Source organism: Ascidiella aspersa, chromosome 3 (assembly GCF_963924565.1).
Source record: "Ascidiella aspersa chromosome 3, kaAscAspe10.2, whole genome shotgun sequence".
In the NCBI taxonomy this organism is placed as follows: Eukaryota; Metazoa; Chordata; class Ascidiacea; order Phlebobranchia; family Ascidiidae; genus Ascidiella; species Ascidiella aspersa.
The window spans coordinates 19,678,567-19,698,250 of NC_139449.1; the positions used below are offsets into that span (position 1 = coordinate 19,678,567).

At 37.7% G+C, this 19,684-nt stretch overlaps 1 protein-coding gene across 2 annotated transcripts; it reads right to left on the reverse strand.

Annotated features, from left to right (window-relative positions):
• Positions 1-1,253: 1,253 nt before the first annotated feature.
• Positions 1,254-18,839, reverse strand: LOC146160643 (ATP-dependent translocase ABCB1-like). Of its 2 annotated transcripts, none has more exons than XM_083384491.1 (25): positions 18,674-18,839; positions 17,351-17,432; positions 17,101-17,271; positions 16,884-17,024; positions 16,595-16,728; positions 16,213-16,384; positions 15,764-15,888; positions 15,033-15,246; positions 14,502-14,684; positions 14,054-14,170; positions 12,958-13,170; positions 12,461-12,641; positions 11,495-11,668; positions 9,294-9,344; positions 8,059-8,238; positions 7,212-7,390; positions 6,335-6,545; positions 5,902-6,017; positions 5,631-5,770; positions 5,198-5,338; positions 4,624-4,780; positions 3,834-4,031; positions 3,220-3,426; positions 2,928-3,074; positions 1,254-2,511 (listed from the first exon to the last, which is right to left on the reverse strand). In XM_083384491.1, the coding sequence occupies exons 1-25, from the start codon at positions 18,787-18,789 to the stop codon at positions 2,305-2,307; spliced, it is 3,957 nt and encodes a 1,318-aa protein (XP_083240617.1). In that variant the 5' UTR covers positions 18,790-18,839; the 3' UTR covers positions 1,254-2,304. The 2 variants fall into 2 exon arrangements, with proteins under 2 accessions (XP_083240617.1, XP_083240615.1); XM_083384489.1 differs by having other exon boundaries at positions 9,306-9,344; positions 16,884-16,995; positions 17,084-17,271.
• Positions 18,840-19,684: the final 845 nt, after the last annotated feature.

A 19,684-nucleotide genomic window follows, 5' to 3' on the forward strand; every position in this document is an offset into this window, starting at 1 on the left:
TCTACCTGGTAATTTTGGTAATAAAACTTATACTCGACGCTACGTCTGTTAAAAATTAGTTTAAAGACAAAAAAGAGTTATTAAAAACTAATAAAATGTTATTTAGCGTCAATTCTGGAAATGTCATGCATTATATTTTGCTAAGCTGAGAATCAAATTTACAGCAAAGCACCAAACAAGCGCTTGCACAATGGTGCAAACTACCGTTGTTCGTTATTTACACGACGTCATATGCAACGGAAGTGACGCTGTTAAAACGCATGACGCAAACTCTCAGCTGTAACGCCATAGTTTAATGTAACTTTGCTTTTAAATCAGTGAAATATTTACTAAAATGAATAAAAAACTCGCAATAAATATACTTTTGGATGGTTGTATTTGGGTAGAACAACAGTGTTTATAACACTCCTAGTTGGACATAATATGCCTTAAAAATCTGTCAAAGTCCAAAATAGCACCCAAAATAAGGATTACCTGCAAAAATCTGAATAAAAACACTGCAAACATCCTTGTTTTTCATATTTTTTAACAAATAATTTGATTGGGATAATAAAAGGTCGGTTACAGCTTTTGCGAAAATAGCTTATAAAGTCATAAACCATTAATCTAAACCAGGGATTGACAACCTACAGCCCGCCAGTGAATATCATCCGGCACAGGACCTCTTTTTCAAACAGGACACAAGGTATTGCCTCATATTTTTTAACTATTTTAACCTTACAAAAGGCAAAAAATTGTCGCGCTTTGCGCACATCTTGTTTTTCTTTGAACAACTTTTGTCTTTTTCGCGCTTCTTCTCATACCAAAAGGGCCGTGCGAATGAAAACTGAAAGTGGAAACTATTCGTAGCATGGGATTCTCAAAAAAGTTTCTCCACCTTAATCTATATAATCTTTTCTCTGATGTATTCCGTCTTTTATGATAAACATATAAAAAGAAGAGTATAAGAATTTTGTGTATATTTTATTTTGTGTGTGCGCACGTCTTCCTGTAAATTGTAAGGTTTGCCAATTTAATCTAAAAAACGCTTTTTTTATGCGCTTCGCGCGTTGCTGTTTTTTTAGTATAATTTAATACATCTGGGTCCAACCTGATTAGGAGTGCTTAAAGCTACAAGTTTCTGTAACAAAATTGTTAAAGGAAATTTATTACGGCCCGCCAAGAACTTGCTATGTTTGGTTTGACCCGCGACTAGCAAAAAGTTGCCCGACCCTTTATCTAAAAAACCTTTTCTGTAAATAACAACATTTTTTTACAAACTGCTAGTGTATTTACACATCAACGCAGTAATGAAAGGTGCAGACTGTGTTACGGTGTGTTTGAGGAACTAGAAACTAATCAATGGGAAATATTAAAAAAACAATAATAGTTAATAACTTCGACGAAGAAAGAAGTACAGGGAAACAAAGACTTTGGAAGAATAGTAATACATTTTTAACAAAGGACAACTAAGTTTCGGAATGACAATTTTCTAGTGAATCTAAAGAATGTATATTATTTAGTTCAGGCCAGTGCTCTTCAACAGGTGTGCACGGTGTACCCTAGGGTGCACCAAAATATGCACGCGGTGCACCAGAACTACAAGGTATACAAGGGTGCATCACAAACGGTTTAAATGATATAATAATATTGATATCCATTATGATTCTTCATATCGCTTTTTACCTTAGTTTACCTTTTAGGTAAAAAGGGTGCATGAGTTCGTCGCAACAACTTTGAAGGTTCACCAAACCAAAAAAGGTCGAAGAGCACTGGTTTAGGCAACTAGTTTTCCTTAATTTTAATTTCATTACATTCAAAAGAAAAGTATTCGCCTAACGAGTAACTAAACATCAGAAAAAAAGTAAACACACACACACTAATTTACAAATAAAAAAGTAAAGAACTCGAAATTAAAACGAAAATATCCGGGTTGATTCGGTTTTGGCCACGTACATTATGGCGCTGTCAGCAAATTATCAAATTATCGGCAGCAACCAGTGTCATGGTGAGGAGATATGCATTATTGGCTATATATATGCGAAGAAGGCTAATATATGTGCAAAGTAGAGCAACACTGATTTGAATGGCGTGCACAACACTTACCTAGGAGAAAGAGGAATAGTTTTGATACTGAAATTTTTTTAATTATTTAAATCAAAGCTGAAGTAAAAAAGCTGTCAAATGAAAGATAAGAACATTAAACCTGCACAAAAGCAGTGACGCAACAGTTTGCTTTCGCGCCAAGATTTTCCTGGACGTGATTTACCACGCAGTTTCAACAAAATCTTGTCCATAGTCCTACACCTAAAACCCAAAGATATTCTATTCTTCTTTTTTATGGAGCTGAGCATTGACCAGACTGAAGTAGGACCCCTTAAGCGCGATTAGCTCATTGTGGGTGCCACGCTCCACCACGACTCCGTTCTCCAGCACGCAGATGACGTCAGCGTTCTTCACGGTCGAGAGACGATGGGCGATGATGATCGATGTTCGGTTCTCGCTTGCCGCGTCCAGGGCATCTTGGACGATCTGCAAAACGAAAGTTTAGTTCTCACTAAAAGCGATGCTAATAGCATAACTAAAGTAAATACCAACATTTATTTAAAAAAAAGTAAATAGAAGATTTATTGTGATATTTACTAGCTTGTACCAATGTACTATATTACTAAATATTAAACTGCCCTATCAAATTTACCTAACTGTATTTCATGGTTACACTAGAATGGATTTGTCAGGCAGTCACCTAAATGGTACTATTTTAAGCTATGATTTCACTTGCCGTATCCCTAAACACTTGAGAAATTAAAAAAGTACAAAATCACGCGGCACAGCACAACCTATATACATTCAAGCAACTAGTTCGGTAAAAGCTTATAGGGTCTGGACCTCTCCGAAAAGTTCGGCCAAATGACACATGTGGAACGCGATAAGAAGCAAACACTCACTTTTTCACTCTCGGCGTCCAGAGCTGAAGTAGCTTCGTCTAGAAGTAGGATCTTGGGGTTCCTGAGCAGAGCCCTGGCGATGGCCACCCTCTGTTTCTGTCCTCCCGAAAGCTGGGCACCCTTCCCACCCACTCTGGTCTCATAACCCTGAAAAAGGCAATAAAAAATGTCTTGACGCTGTAGTAAAAAAGGTATCTCCTGAGCTAATTTGTTTTAGTCGCGAAATTGCAAATAAATACCGCATAAAAAAATTGTACAGTATAGAAAGCAAAAATATATTGTAGAGTTTCACCTCCGGAAGATTCTCGATAAAGCTGTGTATGTTTGCGTTCTTGGCAGCTTGCACTACTTCCTCCATGCTCGCTTCACGTGTGTTGTCACCATATCTGATGTTCTCGGCGATGGTTTTGTCGAAAAGAACTGGCTCCTGTGACACGATCCCCATCTGGGCTCGGAGCCAGGCGATTTGCAGAGCCTTGGTGGTCGTCTTGTCTAAGTTCTGCGTCGTTAAGGGTTTCGTGAAACATGGACAGTAGGACTCGGCGAAGTGTTTAGCTATAGTTTTTAAACCGGTAAAATCCCACAGTAGCAGTACGTAGGTTTATCGTAGTCAACGATACGGCGAAGTAAAATACCAATTATGTACAATGGAATAACACTTTATACAACATATATCGCACCTTGAAACGGTATTAAAAACACGAAACCACAAGTACAGTCTAACTTCAACCCGCCGACAATAACTAAAGCACTGGTCGTTTTTTTATTAAAGTTTGTTGAATATTTGGATCAGTTCTTCTATACTAGTGACGAAACTACGAATAATTATGTGTAAAGCCACAGCTCAGTACTAAAAGATCGTAAAGATGAACCGAGTCGTAAGAAGTATAAGGGGCATAGACTTACCACTGATCCCTCAACGGGATCGTAGAACCTCTCGAGGAGCTGGATGCAAGTTGACTTTCCGCAGCCGCTCTGACCAACCAGGGCAACTCGCTTTCCGGGTTCGATCCCCAGGTTCAAGCCTTTCAGCACTTGCACGTCGGGACGGGTCGGGTAGGCGAACTTCACGTCTTTGTACTCAACCTCAGAGGTGGTTGATGCCTGAAAGGGCAAAAAGGATTTTTAATAATTTAGGAAGAATTAAAATATCGCGTCAAGCTGCTATTTTTTAACAACGGCCTATCTTGAAAAAGGTTTTAGTATTCTTCTGGACTTCATCTTGGAAAAAGTTAGTACCTTATTGGCAGGTTTACCATACCATACTTATTTCTAAGATTTGCGATTTTTTTTTTGGTTGCAGTGTCTTAAAAAATACTAATGTGCCTATTTCTAAGAAATGTGCTTATTTGGAGTTGTCTTATTTTAAAACTTATTAAGCCTCAGTATAGTTTTTATTACATGGCTTTTATGTGGCATTTTATGATAATTAAAGTTTTGCCAATTTAACAAAATAAACGACTTTTTGGTGCTTAGCATTTTTTATACATAAGGTCGTTGACTGCTCATGGCCAAATGATGATGGGAGGCCAACTTATCAAAGATCAAGCAATTTCTTATTTAAACTGTGTTTGTTAACCACTGAGGGCCACAACATGACCATTAGCAGGAATAAATATCCGACGATTTCTTCATTGCTCGCACATACACATTTGCTCAAGGAAATTAATTGTAAACGTTAAAGATCAATTCTTACTGGTGTTTCTCCTTCGGTGTTGAAACTGTCGATATCGGGAACGCGGTCAAATAGTCTGAAGAGTCTCAAGGCGGCGGTCTTGGCCTCTGCTAGATCTGGTGCGAAGGAGCTGGTCTGGCCCACTGCGAAGGCGCCAAAAACGACCGCCATCAGGACCCTGTTGAAACAATACAGCGGGTGTTTATTTAAGAGCAGGAACCGTGAGACACGACCCAACATTAGATTTAGGGCAAGGGTTCCTAAAACTGGGGTCCATGGACCCGTTGGGGGTATGTGGATTAGTTTTAGGGGGGCTATGAAGGCCTAATTGAACAATTAGTGTATATTTAAGAAGTTATATTTTTTTGAAAGGCAAGTGTTGAATTAAAAATAAAACGTTTTAGCACTGAATGTATATTTAGACTCCATTGAACTTTAACATTTTGGGACCCAAAACAGCAGATTTTTGAAATCCATTTGTATTGTGACATCATCTCTAAAATTCTTTTCCTACCCTGGTTCACGCAAAGCAAAAATATTTTTCAGAGGTCCGCGGTAAAAAGTTTTTAACAACCCCTGATTTAGGGTGACTTACTTGAATACGTTTTGAAAGTCGAGAAGGCATTCCTCGACAAGCCAGGCGCCAAATCGAAACACAGCCGCGTAAGCGAAGAAGATAATGCATTGGGAGAAGCCGAACGCAACGCCGTACACCCACGTCTTGCGCACAGATTTCCTGCATAAAGTACGCGTTTTTAGGCAATCGGTATTTGTCCTTGCAGTTTGCATAACTAAAACATTCAACCCGCAAACATGGATGGACTTTCAATAGGTCATACAATCAGGGATTGAACAGCATCGCGACATGTTTGGATTTTCGCAAACGGACTTTCAACACTATATGGTATTTCAGTAAATATACGTTTGAATATTTTATAGTCTGTTAAAGTACCCAATGCAAAAGTTAAAAATAACTATCGACCGTAGCGACACCATTATTGCATTAAAGATGACTGTATTGCACTTACTTGTATGGAACGGTCATAGCTTCATTGTAGCGGGTGTAAAAGACACCCTCCTTGGTAAGCGATGCCACCGTTCTAATGTTTAGAGTCGCTTCAGTAGCGATGCCACCGGCCGTCTCGTGAGCTTTTGAGGCAGCGCCCGCCTAATAATGACCGAAAATTTAAAACGAAACCTTACTAATGACATAAAACAAAAGGACACTTATCGCACAAGAATTACAAGATTTATCAGCCAAAGCGCTTTCTGTTTATTTGTGACAGATATAAATCTTACCTGTCCGGTGAACACCCTCATCTGCAACATGCCAGCGACAGCCATAAAGGGGACGAAAGCCAGGGTGAGCAAAGTAAGCTGCCAACTGTAAGCGAATGCGATCCCAAGTGCGACACCTGCGGGAGGCAGTAATCATATTAGGTTGAACATAAGCGTTATTCTTTAAGCCAAGCAAAAATTTTCACCGGCCTACGAAAAATGAAAAAAAATTGATAACAAATATGTTTACATGGATAGTTCTCTCACAGCGAAAAGGTGTCCAAATTATAAATACAGATTTTACAAGTCTAAAATTTACTCTAAGTTGTTTAAAAAAATGAAACATGCACACATATGTGTGTTAACAACTGGGATCTTGTTTAAGAATTTGAAGGGAAGTTGGCATATTAACCGATGCTTCCTCTGCCAAGAAACGAAAATCGACCAGACTCACCAAGGGCGCAAATGCTTTGAAGGGCCACTCCGCCACGGATTCCGGTGCATCCCTGCACCTTGGAAGCGTCGGTGGCAAGTCGGGTGGTAAGCACGCCGGTGCTGTTCTTGTGGTCGTCGAAGTAGGCCATCTCCTGTCGCAACATCGCCCTGAATCCACGCTTGCGAAGTCGCATCGTCAGCTCTTCACCCGATTTGGCGAAACAGGTGGCCTGCATGTGAAGGCAGAGACGTTGTTGTACGATGGTCAAATCAAACTTAGGGATAAATAGTGGCAAACGGGATGGGAGACGCTTGCGAAAAGGTCATGCATGAACAAACAAAAGGAAGGAAGTTAGCAGTTACAGGAGGTGGTAAAATTAACGAATGTTTCGAGAGAGTCACGGTTTTAGAACACTTATTTTACTTTGAACTATTTCAGGCCGTTAAAGTTAAATTCAGCCTTTGGATATTTTTTATACGTAAATTCAGCGTCAGTGCATAATGTAACAATATAAGATTGTATGCTACAAATTAATACGATTATTTGAAATATCTTCTAAATCAATATGGACAGTTCTGGGCTTTAACTATGAATTAATATGGTCCAAACACAATTGTTTTACTGAAAATACATATATTTGTTTTTTTTTTAAAACGAATTTTATTTTCTAATTTTTTTTAAAAAAGATATTAGTCTATATCTAAACTGTCAGTATTTGTTATTTAATTTTTTGTACATCCATGTTGGGAATTAGATATTTTATATTTACAATCGTATGAAAGCAAATTATGGTTGAAAGCTAGTTTAATTTGTCAGTAAACCCTGAAAAGGCACCGTGACAAAATCGAAAAACCTCAGGCAAAGCGCACAACTACTTTTAAAGGACAGTGCTTGCCTGAATGATGTTAATGACAAAGGCGACAACGCCAATGGCGACGAATAAGAGCGAGTAGAGGATTATCTGGTTGGCCTTCTCCTCGGGGTCTTGAATTGCGAACGCTCCAAGAATTTCGGCAAACAGAATGGCAAAAATCGGCTGAGTTCCACCGTTGATTGCTGCCGCCACCATACCACCTGCAGGTAAACAAGTAAGAAAATGAACAAAACAGGTTTTGTGCAAGTATATGCGGTGGGTATGCATTACACCAGGGGTGGGCAATTATTTTTGACAAGGGGCCTCATAAGGGACGAAAAATGTCTTGACAGACCGTATCAAAAGGGATTTGAAATACACATAATGTACAGTGCGATTCCTTTGCAAAGATAGCTATGAATAGTTTAGGTTTGACAAGCTGGTAGGAGTAGGAATAAGTGATGGTGCCTTGCATTATGTAATTCATTCAATAGAATATTCCAAAATTACAAAACAACACGTAAAGGCATATTTCTACTAAAAAGTTTTATAAAAAGTAACCGCGGGCCGGATTTGGGCCACAGGCCGTAGTTTGCCTATGTCTGCATTACACAAAGGGAACCAACACATTGACATTTTACAAAAGTAATCTCATGTAGGACACTTGTTGATCGAAGCGAGTATCTTTTAACTCGTTGTAAGTCGACCAAAAACAAATAACATTGTTGTTTGCCAGTAGTACAATTTTAAAAGGTATTTTGATTTCTTCCATTACGGCGGTATTGCTACGAAGCACAGATGACGTCACGAAACATAGAAACTTTTTACACATTGCTTTAATTATGAATTAAGTGCTAAGTAATAAACAAACAGAACGTGCACGACATACAGAAAATGTAGAAGCCTTCCGGCTTGTTGAGAGCAAACACTCTGGAAAACGAGAAGTCGGAGAAATCTTCCTCCTCCTCCTCTTCCTCATCCTCTTCCTCATCGTCGCCACGCTTGGTTGCTTCCGAACGGACACTAGTAGCGCTAATGAGTCGCTTGCGAAGGCTTCGTTTGGCGAAATCTGAAGGATGTTTAACTACATTTTGAGAAAAGCTAAATAAATGAACTTTTGATAGATCAAAACAGTGTTTATTAATCAGGTGAAGTGTTTACCCCAGGGAGAATAAAATTTTTGCAGGGGTGAACCAACCAAAAGGGGTGAATACGGGTGAACGAAAGTTCAGGAGCATCCTAGTCACTAGTAAACAATTTTCTACCGTAAATCGACTACTGAACTGTTGTTTTGGGTGTTTTTTTGCTTATTGTAATGGTCAAGTTGGTTTACACCGAGTGTTTAAGTACAAAAATTTGGTTACTGTGTTTTGTGCTTTTGTAGCTTTATATATCTGGACTCGAGAAATTGTAGATTTGCAAATTGCAATGGTCAAACTTAACTCCAGTCGTTTTGTGCTGTTATATATATACGAGATAGTTTTATCATATATCATGGGACAAGGGTGAATGAAATCTGGAGATAGATGCTAGGAGTTAACAGAAAGTGTCCAGAAAGTATTAAGAATGCCCGATGTAACGTGACGTTTCGCAAACATATAATTTACTAATGTCTGCTACAATATGACGGTGTTTTCGAAAAGTTTTTGAAAAAAATGATTTACATATTTATTTTAAATTTTTACGTTAGAACAAAAAATACTGAAATAAAAAGGTGTTATAGTAGGTGGTCGGTATATGTATTTGATTGGTAGTGTAGTTAGGCTACACTCTGGAAAAGTCAGGATTCAACACTGGGTCCGACTGGGTTCGCTATCTCTCAGTATGGCACTGGTCCACGACTGGGAAAATGACAGTAAGAAAAGCAAACTTTCACGTTATTTTGTCTTTCGATGTCGTTATAAACATCCATACAAAATAACGTAGTGTGATGATCAATAACTAATGTCTGGCTTTACACATTTAAGCAAAATAAAAAAGCGGGTGCTTCTGGTAAACTATTTACAGAAGTTGATTAAAGCCAAGAACAGTATCTATAGTGGGATGCAAATTACCGGGTACATTAAAATATAACCTCCAGAGACTCGTTTTAGTTATAGTGCAGGAACACATAAATAGCTTAACAATCAAACAAACCTTTTGGTGACTTTGGTTTGGCGTCCTCGTTTATTCCACCTAAAAATAGAACAAACAAACTTTATTTCAGTGAAAATCTTACAAGGTTTAAGAGCAAAGTCTGAGGCGCATTATGAGTAATCAACAAAATGAACCACAAATGAACTCTTGAGTCGACACAAATGAACTCTTGAGTTGACACAACTGACATGCCCACTGAAACTTCTCCGCTATAACCCTATGACCGCATTAACACAACACACGGCTTACAAGGAAATAAAGCTACTTATTATATCCAAGCATTGATTTAGTTTTGAAATTAAAACTGCTTTAGCATTCTGCTAACGAGTATAAGTTAATTTATGTTTATACATTTTCAGCAATCTATATACATACATTATATGTTTATATATGATATTAATAAAAAAAATCGTGGACGGATAGTGATATCGCAAGTTTAAAGAACAACAAAAAAGATCGTAATGAGATCACTTGAAACGTATGCGTAAGACGTTTACACTTATTTTATCGTACAATCACGACTCGCATGGAAATGAGAAACGAGACGAGACTAAAAAGGCCAAATTCATGAAGAACAATTCATTGAATCACTGAGCGAATCAATCGTGTGCTCTTATAGTGTGTTACAAAAATGGAAACAACTGGATAATGAGTATAGCTAAACGCTAACGCAAATCTCACGATAAGTTGTTTCGTCTGATGAGGCAACTTAGTACGTCATAGAACACAGCACAAAGACCGGATGTTTTCATAAATTGTCAACCAGTCGTGCGATGTAGAGGAAAGGTTATTCTTATTTGTGCAACACAACAATCGTGTCATTGTTACCCTACTATGTGGACTGTAGTATAACTTACAGGTCATGTGAAATACCAGTGAATTTAGCTTTAAAGCTATAACATAGAAAATGCAATTCAGTATAATAAAATCCTGTTTTTGCGCAACTACACTCTTTTACTTAAAAACAGTTTAGTTGCGTATCATCTGGTTGCTTTTTACATAGGAACCACTTGGCTACAAAATAAACCATTTTTTTTAATTTACTTATTTTTATTATAAATACAAAATAAACTAATAAAGCTCGCTCCTAGCGATAGATGAAGATTGTAGAATATAGAATATAGATTATTGATCGATTGGTTGCTACTTGCATATCACTAGTGGTACGTGTACCAATACCACAAGGTTTATAACCAACGCTCGCTTATTTTTAAAATATATGTCAAATAGATTTTTTAGTAAAAATATGATGCATGTTAAAACTTGACATTGCACAGAATTTACTTTTTAGATTACCATATATTTTGCCACGACGAACTCTATATGACCATTTGGTCAATATAAAGAGCCTTGGGGCACGCCGCTGTCGTGATTGGTAAAAGGTCAATCGAAACACAGGAAACGCGTTGCAACCAAAATAAGAGCTACTTACAAAACAATAATGTAAGCATATTCATTCAACCTCAGAACGGGTGCCGACTGCCGTTTCTTAAGCGAGAATCCGGCAACCCAATGTAGAAAATATATGTAGCAGAGTCAAAATGCTACAAGCCAATTGACCGATTCTTTTTTTATTTAATCGATAAAATAAATGGATGATGTTATGGGAAATGTCAACAAAATATCCCTTTCTATTTTCTATAACAATTTTGTTGAACAACCATGAAACAATAAAAGGGCAATCACCTCACCTTTTTTACACAAACACGCGCAGCCACTAGTTCAATGGCTCCAAGCCTTTTTTAAACTTACGGTAACCTTCACAAAATATGAACAGCAAGCGACGCCCTTAATGGCTTTTTCGCAAAGCGGTAAACTGCAATGTTACAATAAGTTAACTTGAAACAGTAACACACAAACTGTACAAGAGGTAGAAACACCATTCGCGATTTGTGGCACTTCTTTCGCATACGAAAAAAAAATTGAACAAGAAGCTTACCAATAGAAATAAAGCAAGAATGGAAAGCTAAAATAATTTGGAATTCTCACGGCACCCACATTCAAGAAATATCTCTCAGCACAAACAAATAAAACGACACCCCAGTTAGGACCCACCACTTACTGGTTAATGATAATTTTATTTAAATATTTTGATGGATATTTTTTGAATTGTTAAGTCACAATCACAGCTAGAAGCACTAAATGAACAAATAAAAAAAGATGACTAATCCGTCTACAGTAACACCAACCTTCCTCAGCGCTGTAGCTCTGCATGTTGACAAGGTTCTGATATATGCCGTTTTCGACTTTGAGCAGCTCCTCGTGGCTTCCCTGCTCCATCGCTCGACCCTCGTGGAATCCGATAATCTTGTCTGAGTTCTTGATCGTAGACAGTCGGTGCGCGATCACAAGCGTAGTGCGACCTGGAACAAAAAACAAGCATTTTTCACCATGAAATGCACGATTTTAATAATATTTAAATATACACTCAAATAAACCATGTGCTACATGCAAAACGTTGCATTACGTAGTTCCGCTTTTAATAAATAATTTATAGACTCATTTTTGTCTGGATAATTTGCTTTTAGCCATTTGCAGTTAGTTTTACAATGCGGCAAACTGACTGTTGAACTGCAGCAAGTGTAACCAACGGGTAGAAAGGTGGACATTTCGCAGATCACAAGTTAGATAAAACATATCAGCACACCAGTTGCGAAAGTCTGGTGACGATGTATTAAGCCGGCTTCATAAGTGCATCATGCATTAGAAGTGGTCGGCGACGCTTTATTGCCCATGTAAAAACGCTACTAACAGTAAAGTAACGTTTTGCCCGTGGGACGAATCAGGATTGTGACAGTTGGCTGCGACTAAATAAACTGACCTGGGGCGACAACGTAGAGGCCTCGCTTGAAATAATTTGCTGTTTACTCTTCAGTTCAACAAATACGACAAAGATTTTTTTATATTATTAAAAGTGATCAAATATATGTCGTAAAAGAGCAAGTCTCCACTATTTGTGTTAAACCAGTCTTAAGCGCTGAAAAAATAAAAGCCAACAGTAAAGTAATTATACACCGGACAGCTGTAATACATCCAACAATACATATTCGTTTTTTTGGGTTTCCATAGCCTTCTCCTTGTCTATTTGAAAACGTCTTATGTTTCGACAATGTTATGCCCTTTTCCGAAGATAAAACTAGCAGGCCTGTACATACCTTGCGAGGCTTTCTCGAGAGCAGCTTGCACGACGGATTCGCTTTCTGTGTCCAGGGCGGAAGTAGCTTCGTCCAGCAACATGATCTTGGGGTTGCGAACGATTGCTCGCGCGATCGCGATTCGCTGCTTCTGGCCCCCGCTCATCTGGGCCCCACCTTCACCCACCATCGTGTCCAGTTTCTGTGATTGGTTGGATCAAACAGTGGGTTAATAACGCGTTTGAGAAAGGAGATTCGTGTTCTGTATCAAACCAACAGCTATGCTAAAAATACATTGTAAATGTTAAATAGTTAGCACTGAAAATAACATGTTTAGTTATTTATAGTATAATAGTACAGCACTGAAAAACTATATTTAGCAAGGCTGTAAAAAAACACAAACTTTGTTTAATTTATGAAACCTTGAGAAAAAGGAAATGTGGTACGAAAAAAGAATGGGTCAAGCCCATAAAAGTACACAACGCCACAATGGATTATTAACAGTACAAATATCCTACATTGGGCATGTTCATTATAAAGTCATAGGCGTTGGATTGTTTGATCGCCTCCACGACTTCGTCATCAGTGACGTCATCACGGCCATATCGAATGTTTTCTTTGATGGTGGTGTCGAAAAGGATTGGTTCTTGGGACACGACTCCGATGTGCTCACGCAACCAACGAACGTTCAGCGTACGGATGTCTTTGCCGTCAAGCTCAATACTACCACCCTATAGAGAGAATTATGTTTAATTGATATTTATTGTCTTATAACTTAGTACAACTTAACTTAGTGGAGCTAACGCCAATATTAAAAGTTTAAAATTACAGTCACCTGTAAAAACAAGCAAAGCTATCGTATAAATATTCAAAGACAATACAAACATTTCGTTATCCGTAACATAACTTACAGAGAAAAAAAATTTTTTTTAGAGAACATTACGCTTAAACCGTGGCAAACGATTTTTTATACCCTACAAGGTAAACTAACCGGAGTTTATGCATGTGGAGGCCATTCGCCTTAGCTAAAACAACGATCTTTGTGTATTTTGTCAATGACATAAAACAATTCCAAACCCGTCGCACAAGGTTTCAGTTAAAAACTGTTTTACTATTACTACTACAACGCAATTTTAAAAAGTTCAACAAAAACGAAAACGCTTAGTTTGCCAAAGCATGGACTATAGTGACTATACAATAGAGAGAGAATGAAATATAGGTCCTAGGTGAACAAGAATAGCACCTTATGATCGGCGTCGGTGATGATAAAAAATTACCAAATAAAGGCTTTTTTAACAACATTAACCAATGGCCCTTTATTTGCACACGATTCCGTGTTTGATCCGCAATTGTCGCGTTCGTACGACAGGATTGCGCAATGTAAACAACTACCAAAAGCCTTAGCTTTGGAGGAAAGTGGTTATAAAGCGATTGCCAAAAAGGCGTTTACTTTGTCGCGCTTCGTAGATTTTGGGGTTTGTTTACTGACGCTGTCGTCTACCTTTTATGGGGAAATGTATTTTAGACCTAGGACGACATGTAAAGCGTTCGGCTATCAGCCTGATTTTGAGATAGGACTTCATTCATGCCATATATATAAAAACATCTGTGCACCTGTGGATCGTAGAAACGTTGAATGAGTTGAACACACGTACTTTTCCCACATCCACTCTGACCACACAGTGCTGTCGTTTGGCCGCTCTCAGCTGTGTAAGAGACCTTGTGCAGGACCTGTGTTAAACACAACAGCAAAAAATGCTTAAAAAATGTAAGTGTATAAAACAGCAAAATGTTAACAGCAACCGTTTTTAAAGTAAATTTGATATAATAACAAGCCTACAAAGTTAAAACGCCTCATCGTCGGCTTTTGATTCATTGACCAAAAGGGTAAAACGAGTATGGTGCACGCACAAACTAGACAATCTCTCAAAGTCGCAAACCAAAGCAAGCCGGCTTATGCCAGAGGATAGAAAACTTCCTCGCCGGAAGGCAACCACGCATAGCACGCCTATTCTCAGAAAATGCGCCTGAAGATTGCGCAATTTTGAGCAATCTCGCATACCTGAACGTCCTCTCTGGACGGATAAGCAAAGTCGACGTCGCGCAGCGTAATCTCGCCGACCACCTTGGTGGGCTTTTCACCCTCGTCCGACATGCTGTCGATTACCGGCTCGCGATCGATGACGTTGAACACCTTGTAGGCGGCCGCTTTGGCAGCAGCGAAGACTTGGACGTCGGCGCCACCCTACATATTAAACGTAAGCGATATAAGGTGGAAATGTGAAAATGTGACAGTGTGACTTGTATGGTAATACGTTATGTTTCGATTTGGCCCGGTTAATTCACAAATACTGACTGTTTTTTTTTTGGTCGCCCTAAAACTGACCCGTGTACTGTACAATAAAATAAATATATGCTAATGTTATATATATACTTCCAAGGCGCATATCCTGGCCAAATACAATAACAACAATCCAACATAGGCAAAAAGCTACTTTACTGGCAAATGCCTGACAAGCATTTTAGGTGAACAGCCTAATGGGTTTTACAAAATACCACGCAATGCATCCGAGCAGCAGCAGCAGCAGCTAACCTGAGCAAGCGAGAAAGCCCCGATAAGCACGCCAAAGAATGCGGTGAGGAGCTGTCCCTCGTTGATTTCGCCGGCCACCACCAAAGTTGAGCCGTACCAGAAGGCCAGGCCGTACATCGAGAACATGACGAGCATGAGTGAGCCAAGCGAGAGGCCAGTGAACAATCCCTTCCTTATGCCGACCGTTTTCGCCATAACCAGGTTTTTCGAGTACCTGCCACAAAACAGTTGCAAGGTTCGCTATTTTTTTATCGGAAGTACGATTAGTTTAGAACGTTTGCGCTACATTTTTGTTTTGTGTTGTGCCGTATTTTTATTTAAAAACATCTACGGCACCGCGAATAACGGATGCAGCAATACAAACTTTTTCAATTTTGTATAAATATTTAACTTTGTAGTATCCTTAAACACGTTAAGAATCTTAAAAACTGCCTGTGTAAACTCACAACATTTTTGTTGTTGATAACTAGAGCGTTTATTTTTTTAATCGAAAAAAAGTCCGAAATTTGTCAAAATTCATACGTTACGTCAAAATATACTCGTTTACCAAATGCATTTTAAGAGTACATGGTTTATCCAAAAGGTCACCAAACGTTTGTAATAAAATGCCAACTTATGATTTGATAGGATTTTAATAACTTGATTTATCGTTTATAAAATTTGTGATTTATATGAAATTGACTTTCAGTTTAAAATTTCATCGAAATCAAAAATTTATTATTTTCGTCCACCTTTCAACCTCTTTCTCTTGGCCGTCAAACGCCACCACTGTTCGAATTGATGAAATCACTTCTTCAGCAATTGCACCAGACTTAGCATAGGCGTCCAACTCCCGTTTGGTAAAGGCGGCAATAACCTGTCAACAATCACAAGGTTCAGGAGAAAAATATAATTCGCAGACCACAACGCAGGCAAACCCCTTTTTTTAACAAACATAGTGCACAAGTCATTATTCAAGAATATTCAATAAAAGTTTATCTATTACGTATTAAAATCATTTGCAGGTTTTGTTTATGTTTTGAAAATACCACTTGGTATTCTGCTTATATTACTAAATATAAAAAAATAACATTAGTTAGCCAGTAGACATCCAATATTTACCACTTATTTCACCACTTTTTATGTATGGTTAGTGACTATTTATCAAAAGTTGATTTAAATTAGTGGGAACTGTATATACCTTGAACATTGCCATTGCAGTAATAGCAAGTAGTGGGGAGCATGCTAAAATAACAAGAGAAACTTTCCAAGAGTAGATAAATCCAATTATCACTCCAGCAATTGTCCTGGTAACATTCATAATGGCCATGGAAACCTTGTCACCAATGCCACCTTCAATTTTGGAGACATCACTTCAAAAAAAAAAAAAGAATAGGTCAACTAATGTCCAAGAATATAGCTTTAAGTTGGTGATTATTTTCAAACAATCTTTAGATAGGAAATCCACAATTCATTTTTATGTAAATTTTTTACTCTTTAACAAAGTAATTACATTGCTTTAATAAAAAAGGTTTGCATTACCAAATCAAGTTAGTTCCAGGCTCTTAAAAATTTATACTTACTCAGCCAGACGTGTGTTCAGTTCCCCAGCAGAGTTTATGTCAAAAAATCCAATGTCCTGTCTTAGAATTGATCGGAAAAAAGACATCCTCACTCTGTTAATTTGTCTAACTGCTTGCCAAGCAAAACAAGTCACCTAAAATAGTTTTTACAGCATTGTATAAATCAGAAGTTATTACTGTATGTTTGGATTAGGAAACCTGATAAAAAAAACACCAAGCAACTGTTTAATTATTATCAAATATGTTTGGTTTTTACTTGATAATTTATAGAAACTGCACATCTTGTTACCTGTAGGCCACCAAAGACCCAGACACCTGCAGCTATTCCTGCGAACTTTATTGCAATGTCACCAATTAGTGTGTTGAGATTTAGATCATCAGGCACAGGGACATCATTACAACTTATGAAAATAAAAATAAGTGTATTATTCTAAAGTCTACAGGTCTATTGCATTGGTTTTATACATAGAAATGGGCTTAAGTACTTACCCTGTGGTTCCTGTAGCATTGATACTAGCAAGGGCTGTGGTGTTTGTAAACAATTTTCCATAATCAACAAAATTAGTTGTCAGGTCACCAAAAAAGATAAACATTACAGGCATGCTGGCACCATGCAGGGCAGCAGAAATTGTTCCAATAATAAGAAGAAAGTAGTCAAATCCATCAGCATACCGGTACTGTAAATAAATTTAGTTATTTACAAACATTCTTTAATAAAACGTCAAACCGTTTTAATAGGTTTGCAAAGTAACCTACCATTTGAAAGTAAGGGACTTCAGGCTCTGGTTCCTTTTCTTTGCTGTCAGAAGAGCCATCTGATGGGGTTTTGCTGACTTTTCTAAACAACAGCAAAACAAAAGTATTTTGTATTAGGTATGTCAGAACATTTTTTTTACTTATTAGTAGAAGTTTCTGCCAAATGTTTAAAGGCAGGTATTAAAACCTTTAAATGTGTTAACCCCTGGCCCTAACTTATGTAGCTTTACTTTACCAACTAAATGCCAACATTTTGGTACTCCATTACTTGTGTTTGGTAGCAAAGCTAGATGTCAAATATTTGCACAGACAAGTCTACAAGCACCTAATGAAGGTAGGTAAAAAAATCACGCCAATACCTTCTTATTGGACACTGGGGTATTCAACACCTTAGACAAAAACTGAATAACAGTTCACCTTTAAAAAAATTTTGTTTGCTATAACCTGCAATTAAAAAAAACAGACCTGGAACCTGAACGATAGGCAACATCTGCGGTTTGATTATCGAGAAAGGGTTCTGCAGTTGGATCTTCATTTGGTGGCATTTTACTAACTATTTCAACTTAATAACACAGTTTAAACAATCTTCTTTATAGAACGTACACTCTGGCGCGTTTCTGGCTCGGCTGACGTATTAAAGTTTCCGGAAACGACGTACACTTCATGTAACTCGGGGACCATTGTAGTCATAAACAATTTGGTAAAATAGCTTAATAACGCCCCTTAACTGCGATCGTTAAAAACGCCAAGCAAAAAAATCGATAATAAAAAGACCGGTTTCGTTTTGTGCAGTTCAACATATCCCCTTGCCTAAAAATCGTCATGGCTTAAATTGGTAACTTCTACAGCTAAAAGCAAAGCTTTTGGAAATAAACACTATTTTCCAACGTTTTTGGGGGCAGAATTGTTCTCAACAGGTTTGCATATATTTTTAGTTATAAACGTTGAATATGTTAAGGAAACTTAACAGAACAACAATATAGTTAAACTAGTTCTTAACATGTTAGTCTAGTTTAATTATTTTTAGTTATAAACTTGATAACAACAGGGAAAATATCACACAGGTCATAGTTAAAAAAGTCTATACGAAATTCTAAAGCATCGATTTTACAAGGCGCAGTTTATTTGCGTCCGCAGCACACACCGAGGTTAAATAATTCATCATTTACTTAACTGCGCAAAAATACGAACAGAAGGTAGCCTGAAAGTTTATATTCGTTGTTGAATGTACACTAAAATTTGGAACCAGATGTATAAAAAGTGTTAAAGGTCCAAACACACGTAAAGTAATAGGTACATAACTACTTGTCAAAAGTAATTTACCGGTTTGATTTCACTTCGACTTTGACGTCGTCATACGATGGTGGACCTCCGTTTTCTACCCTGTTGTTAATGAATGAACCATTTTTACCATTGACGGCAGCTCCATTGGAGGCCATCTTGGCAGATATTTGAAACTTAAAATACTATAAATAGACTTACACAATCAGTAATCTGCCAAGTACCAAAAATAATTGTTTTTAAATTACTCTGGTACTGCTAATTTGTCGAGGTTAATAAATAAAATTCCATCTTTTGGCACAAACAATCGCAAAAAAATAAAAGAACTCTAATTATTACAATCACAAATTTTACTATTGTTTTCAACGTCACTATATTTAAAGTTAATAAAGCGCGTAATACCGAAAAATCTATTTGAGAGAATCTGAACTTTAACAGTTAAAATGTGCACAATCAAAACACCCTCTAAAAGTTATCAACGCCAAACATCTGCACGCTTTTACAGACAGTCAGTAAAACAGCAGCACAGACTTCTCTGGGTCGTACTCGTAAAAGCAGCCTCACGTTGTTTTGCTCAGCAATTTATAGGTTCCCTGCATTGCCTGAAGCTAGTAATTGTTGCGTCACTTGACACATCTTCGTCACAATTTTATCCTTAAGTTTTTCGCTAATTTCCATGTGGTCTGTGACAAATTCACTCACTTTGTTAAAGTAAGCCACGATCTTAATTACTTCTACAAATGACCCCAATTGGGTATTTGGACAATTTAGACTAAAAAACGCAACACCGATTTACTATCTCCTGTTCAGCAAACAGTCGGTATTAAAATGTTTTACTGGAGTTTTATTGTGCATAAGATAGAAACGCCGTGCGAAAACGAACTTTGTTCGACATTTCTGAACAATAGCCGGGCTACCTTACTGCTTTTATTCGAGTAATACGTCACAAAAGAAGAATTGTTGGTCTCCGGCTTGGTGGAAATGGCTACTGCTGTAACGTATGTTCCATGCATTGAATCGAATTAGGCTGAGTTAGAACATGAGGAAATGATG

Bases quoted from the DNA above. Each gene is read 5' to 3' on its own strand.
- LOC146160643 (XM_083384491.1), bottom strand. From the start codon at position 18,789: ATGGCCTCCAATGGAGCTGCCGTCAATGGTAAAAATGGTTCATTCATT. The intron at 17,025-17,100 runs GCTACAGGAACC...TGTAGACTTTAG, and splicing joins CAGCCCTTGCTAGTATCAAT to AATAATACACTTATTTTTAT. The intron at 4,032-4,623 runs GTAAGAATTGAT...TTGCCCTTTCAG, and splicing joins ACACCGAAGGAGAAACACCA to GCATCAACCACCTCTGAGGT.